This window comes from Octopus bimaculoides, chromosome 22 (assembly GCF_001194135.2).
Source record: "Octopus bimaculoides isolate UCB-OBI-ISO-001 chromosome 22, ASM119413v2, whole genome shotgun sequence".
NCBI classification, from domain to species: domain Eukaryota; kingdom Metazoa; phylum Mollusca; class Cephalopoda; order Octopoda; family Octopodidae; genus Octopus; species Octopus bimaculoides.
Window position 1 is genome coordinate 12846725 of NC_069002.1, and position 7207 is coordinate 12853931.

Below are 7207 nucleotides of genomic sequence, written 5' to 3' on the forward strand. Positions count from 1 at the left end.
ATATATATATATATATATATATAAGAATATAAGGGGTGTAGTTCAATGATGATCTAAACCAATAGGTATGCTGCATAAATGCAGACATATCCAAGGTGCCATGCAGAGGGACCAAACCCAAATGCATTACATAATGAGTAATTTTCCAATTAAATAAGGAAGAAATTAAGTTAGATGAGATGCGGTTTCATTTTTGTACACAAAAAATTTTAATTTTCATTATTGCACTTATTTGTGAAAAATAAAGATGTTGAGATTATTTTTGCAGGTTGAACTTCAAGAGAAAATGTATTTTGATAAAAACTTGGAAGATCAAGTTTTATTAGAAACCCAGCGACTTTTTCCACCTTTTGTATGTGGAAGAAAGTTAGCCAAAACTGTAAGTCATCTCTAAAATTGTTTTGTATTTCTAAGAAATGAAAGAATGATTGAAGAGAAGGAATAAACAGAGTAACAATATCATCATCATTTTTTTATCTGTTTTCCATGCTGGCATGAGTTGGACAGCTTCACAGGAGCTGGCAAGGCCAGGGACCACACCAGATTCCATAGTCTGTTTTGGTTTGGTTTCTATGTCTGGATGCCCTTCCTAATGCCAACCATTTTACTGAGTGTCCTGGGTGCTTTTATGTGGCACCAGCACTAACACCAATGCTAATAGAAGATTGTAAAATCTTGCTTTGTTATATTTGAAAGCTATTATTTTATTTCAAGAGAAATATTTTGAAATAAACCATCCAATATTTCATTTTTGTATTTGGTTTGTGAGACAACTCTAGCTGTCTCGACACAAAGTATTGTTTATTAAGTGTCATTCAAACAGTGGACACGATTCTATCATTTGATGTTTTTCATTCCCGCATCATTTACTATTTAAAATTATATCAATTCATCTGAGAGGACACTTTATGGACTCTACCAGGTGACGTTAGATACACATCAACTCAGTGTTGTGGATTTACTCTTTTCGCCTTAGCGCACTTACTGTGGTACAGACTGTTCATTTTGCATCATGGACAATTAAAGTTGCAATTCACCATTTTGCACCTGGGTTTGGAATTGTTGCAATATTTTCTTTGTTTATAAAGTTATTATCTGAGCACAATATTATTATTCATCTTACATTATAACAGTTTGCAAGATTCTTGATGTGAACTCATGTGTTGAAATGTAATTTATTGCATCTCAGGAGATTCATTACACCAATAATAAACCACGTGTAATGGTTTTATTTCATGTCTTTGTTATATATATATGAATGAATGACAGGCTTCTGTCAACCAAATTCACTCACAAGGCACTGGGTAGAACAGGACACTAGTAGAAGACACTTGCTGAAGATATCACACAGTGGGACTGAACCTGAAATCACATAGTTTCTAAGTGAGCTTCGTAACCAGACAGCCCTCCCTATGCTTATGTACAGCCATATCCTGCATGTATAAAATAAGGAATTGGATCAAAATTGTTTTCCTTGAACAAAACATTTTAAAATACAATAAAAAGCATAGACAATAAATTTAAAAAATTCTGATATTTAGTTTTTGTCATTTGATTCTTAATTTCTTTTGTTTCTTCGAATATGTAAATTTTAATTTCTTCATTATTAGGAATGTACTATTGATGGCCACAAAGTCCCAGAAGGTTATTCCATCATCTATCTGACGTATGCTGCTCACAGGGATGAAAACATCTTTGAAAATCCAAATGATTTCAATGCTGATCGTTGGTAAGTTTATCAATGCAACAATTAATATACTATTGTAACTTAATCCTTTAGCATTTAAACTGGCTATATCCGGCCCAAATATTCTACCTGTTTTATGTTCAAACTGGCCATGTCCAGCCTCTCACACTTATACTACAATGTCATTCTTAAAATAAACAATCACATCATTAAAATACCAAAGCTACAAGATAATGCATGATTGATTCAAAATGATACGAACAGATAAGCATTACATTTGACAGAGTTAATCTGAATGTTAAAGGGTTAATTACCAATAGCAGAGGATGTTCTAAATTTATAGTTGATAGAATAAGAACCTATTGGAAAAAGTTCAAAGATCTGTTCCCTCAATTGATAACAAAAAGCCGCTATCTCAGAGTGAAAGGCAGACAATGATGTTTATGCATAAACAGCAATGCTACATGGTAGTGAAATGTGGGCAGTGAATGCAGAAGACACACAAAGAGCACATAGGGAATAGATTTTTGTGAGTGTCCTGGAGGATACTTAGAGGCAGTAGATAGTTTCTGTCACACAGGCGACCTAATCAGCAGTGGAGGAGGATGTTCTGAAAGTATAGTTGCTAGAATAAGAATAGGATGGAGGAAGTTCGGTGAGTTAATACCTCTAATGATAATAAAAGCCTCTCTCTCATAGTGAAAGGCAGATTGTACGATATTTGTATACAAAAAGCAATGTTATATGGCGGTAAAATGCAGGCTGTGAATGCAGAAGAAATAAAGCTAGCATGCTCTGCTGGATATGCACTGTCAATGCACATGTACAACAAAGTGCAAATCTGTTAAGAGAAAAAAATGAGCATAAGAGGCATCAGATGTGGTATACAAGGGAGAAAAGTGTGTTGGTAGGGTCATGTGATGCATATGGATGAAGATAGATGTATAAAGAAATTCTGATTGTTAAATGTCGAAGGAACTTGTAGAAGTAGGAGTCCAGAAGACATGGGACAAAATAATGAAGATTGACCACAGGTTGTTGAGCTTCGTGCAATTGATGACAAAGGATCAAGATGATTAGTGATTTGCACCTGTCTGTTTCAGCAAAAAATAAGGTTCTAACGACATAGTTAATGTTTATACACCGCCACTTTGGCCACCACTCAATCTGTAGCCATGAAGCCTTCTCACCACCACCACCACCACCACCACCACCATCGTCCTCGTCATCATCCTCCTCCTCATCATCATCATTATATGGCTGTCATTCTCTATTTGTCCTTCAGGAATGAATTCTCTAAAAAGAAACTGTTTACATTTGGTGATGGACCAAGAAGCTGTATTGGATTTGATATAGTAATGAGTATTGTTAAGGTAAACCAGGAATTTGTATTTAATTCATTGTAATTAATTAATTAAAATTAGTGACCTGTGTACATACTTAAAACATTTATGCAGTAGAAAGAACTGCAGTATTCATCTTGAGCAAGTATCTCTTACAGATGCATAGTGTTGAAAACACAGAAAAATATCAGTAGCAGGTGATGGTTGCCTAGCAGTGGTGGTGGACTTGTAGATCTAGATTTCTGCTTATTAGCTTTCATCAGCACATACCAAGGTGCAAGGACTAGTGATCCGGGTGTTGCACTCATGACTGTAAAAGAAAAAGGGGGCAAGTTACTTCTTGAGTCATACTGACACATAAGAGCTGGTTTCATGGCGTATATATTCCCCACCTGGATGGGACGCCGATCCATTGCTATGAAATGAAGTGTTTTACTCAAGAATACAACAAATTGCTCGGTCCAGGAATCAAAATCACAATTTTACAATCATGAGTCTAACACCCTAACCACTAAGCCACATGCCTCCACTGCACTCATGACTGCCAGGTTATGGTTTCAATTTCTGTACCAGGAGGTGTGGTGGAGGCGCAATGGCCCAGTGGTTAGGGCAGCGAACTCGCGGTCATAGGATCACGGTTTTGATTCCCAGACCGGGTGTTGTGAGTGTTTATTGAGCGAAAACACCTAAAGCTCCACGAGGCTCTGGCAGGGGATGGTGGAAAACCCTGCTGTACTCTTTCACCACAACTTTCTCTCACTCTTACTTCCTGTTTCTGTTGAGCCTGTAATTCAAAGGGTCAGACTTGTCACACTGTGTCACGCTGAATATCCCCGAGAACTACGTTAAGGGTACACGTGTCTGTGGAGTGCTCAGCCACTTGCACGTTAATTTCACGAGCAGGCTGTTCTGTTGATCGGATCAACTGGAACCCTTGATGTCGTAAGCGACGGAGTGCCAACAACAACCAGGAGGTGTGTTGTGTTCTTGAGTAAAATACTTTATTTCATGTTGTTCAAGTGCTGTATGGCGACCAGTATGTCAAAGAATGGACCCAACATTTCCTCCGCATGGTGTAAAAGGTGGCTAAAAGAATCTGAGGTAGGATTTGGACCTCACCAGTAACAACTAGCCAAACAGACCCATGGGTTGGAGGGTTGTCACCAGAGTGGTGCAAAGGTATCATCTGCCATGAGTAGTCAGGAATCACCAACAAATGGTGGATGCAGTGATACACTGTTACAGCACATGCCCCAATACTGCTACTACTACTACTACTACTACTACTACAACATCCCAAGCAAACCTTGGCTGTCAGCAGATATAGTGAAGCAGTGGTTAAAAGGTCGCTGATGTCACATCATATTTCTGTGTTTTTAATGTTATACATCAAGATAGGGCAGCTAGCTGGCAAAATCGTTAGCTCACCAGAGCTTCCATTCCCCATTGCAATTATTTCACTTCACTTATGATACCTTGCACCTAGTCAAAATTTTCTTGTACTTTGTATTTCCAGAGCATTGTACAAAGAATTATTGCCCAATACGAATGGAAATTGCAGACAACTGATGTGATCCAATATAAATGGTTTCCAGTCATCCGGCCCAACACTCCAGTCTGTGTGGAATTCAGCTCCAAAGTAGAAATACGACATCTTGGAGACCAACATTTCACAAGATTTTGAGCATTACCGTGTTTGTTGATGTTGCTTTTTACCTGCAATCTTTCAATACAATGATCGAATGGAAACATACACAAACACATCCACACATACATGCATGCATCAATATTAGTGTGGTCTGCTGATAGCTTTTTTGTGCCTGCCAAAACTGATAAATAGATAGGCATTTACAGACACACATATACATGTACAATATCCATGTACACATACACTACCCTATATATATACACACACACACACACACATACATATATATGGTACTCAGTGCTTTATAGAACATACATGTTTCAGTTAAGTACCACCAGGATTACATAATTTTTGTTTAAGCATTATATAATCTTGTAAAACCACCTCTCAGTGTTCAGTAATACACATACACGCACACAAACACACATCCACACAGACATAGTCTCATTCTTTATCTCCATTTCCAACTTACAGAAATAATATATTTTCCATAAGTTAAAACATGTGCTACAAATGTTTGAACCTTTCATCTGGTGAAAGTTTCAATTGGGCCATGACACACATGTTCCAAATTAATATCAGGGAAGACAGAATCATTTCATTGACCAAACTGCCAAAATCTCACATCGTCTCAATGAGTCAATTCAAATATGGGGCTGGACAGTTTTGCTTCTTGAACCTTTCAATTGCAGGGATCTTTTCTTTGAATTCTTTTAATGGTTTCAGCCAAAGGATCGTGGCCATGTTAGGGCACCGTTTTTTTCAAAGGTTTTTAATCAACTGTGTCCATGCCAATATTTATGCCAATGACTTTTGTTATCAGATACTTAAGTTCTTTCGCATACAGGGAAGCAGCACCAGTTTACTGAGACAATCACATGTATACTTACATGATGGGCTTCTGCACTGTCTTAGTTGACCAAGCTCCACTCTCAAAGTACTGGTCAAACTGAGGCTATGGTAGAAAAACACTTGCCAAAGGTGCTGTGTAGCTGGATTGAACCCAGAGCCATAGGGTTGTCAAACAAACTTCTTACCCACATGGCTATGCTTACACCTAGTTTTGCAATGGGTTTTTTTTATCCATAGTCAGGTGTGATGAAAATTTTACTGAGAGACTACTGGATAATTGAAGCTTATAAGAATATTGTTTTCTTTTTTGTATCAGCGGTCCCCAGTCACTGGGTCATGGATCAGTATCACTCTGTCAGTCATTTGGTATCAGACAGCACAAATAGAATAATTTTTTAAATTTTGGGTTGTATAATATACATATATTAAAAAGCAATAATAGTAGAAATAAAATGCATAATATACAATGTAATAATTACATTTGAATTGTATATATTAATTACATATATATTATATGTAATAATTAAATTATATATTGTGTACTTTATTATGTTTTGTTAAGTACATGATTCCTTGGTCTGTGGAAGAATTGTCTTGCATGAAACAAGACTGTGGAACCAAAGAAGGTTGGGGGCTGCTGTTTTATGCCGTAAGAATTTTGAAACTTCCAGAGATGTGAAATAATTAACTTTCTTTTTTCAAAGGTTGAACTCAAAGTAGATAAAGCTATAATTAATAGCATAGAATGTCTGTCAAGTTAACAGGAGATGTGGTTCTTGTCCCGTAGGCAGCCTTTTACTTTTCCTACCTAAAGGGATTTTTAACCCCGTATTTACATGCAGTTATTTATAGCTTTATCTACTTCGAGTTCAACAGTTAAGAAAAACAAAACAATTTATTTAACATTGTTTTTGTTTTTTAAAATCTTTCAATGTGAATTGTTTTCATTGTGATACAAAATCTGTCCAATATTTCTATGTTTTATTATTTTTTTTTTCATGGAAATACAATCTGAAATAAGATTAACTCTATCTGGTCTAAATATCCTTCCTGTTTTATGTTTAAAGCAGCCAGATCTGGCCTCTCAGACCTACCTTACAATGTGATTCTAAAAGTTTATATAATCACATCATCAAAATTTCGAAGCTATGAGACAATGCAAAATTAATTCAAAACAATCTGAATAAATAAGCAATACGTTTGACAAAATAATCTGAACGCTTAAAGATTAAACTATTCTTAAGTATATCAGACAGTTAAATTTCATTGGCCAATCAGTAAATATCCTTCCCAAACAAGCAATAAAGTATGAACGCCAATGGAATCTGACAATAAAATAGAAAAGTTTAGATGCTTTCTGCATGGGGATTGGAGGAAGAAAGATTTGAAACATTTTGGTACCACTGAGGTGATGCTGACTTGTTTGACATCAGAAGTTTTAATATTTTCTCTTGTTCTTGCCCTCCTCTCCCTCTCTGTTTATATGTGCGAGCATATTTCGTTATGTGTACAAAGAGAGGGAAAGCGTTTATGTCTATTGTATTCAATCAATAAATTGTAATCTCTCTCTCCCCTTCTCTCTTTCTCCTCTTTCGATTTGTACTAGTAAATTTTCTGCATATATATATATATATATACTGCATATATATATATATATATGTATATATATATATATAT

The 7207-nt window shown here is 36.1% G+C and overlaps 1 protein-coding gene across 1 annotated transcript in view; it reads left to right on the forward strand.

Annotated features, from left to right (window-relative positions):
* Positions 1–7101, forward strand: part of LOC106881180 (uncharacterized) — a 19283-nt gene extending 12182 nt beyond the window's left edge. The window contains exons 9-12 of the mRNA XM_014931470.2: positions 269–379; positions 1611–1729; positions 2973–3060; positions 4547–7101. Coding sequence (XP_014786956.1) covers positions 269–379; positions 1611–1729; positions 2973–3060; positions 4547–4714 — 486 coding nt within the window. The 3' untranslated portion in view covers positions 4715–7101. The remainder of the gene's footprint in view (positions 1–268; positions 380–1610; positions 1730–2972; positions 3061–4546) is intronic.
* The last annotated feature ends 106 nt before the right edge of the window (positions 7102–7207 follow it).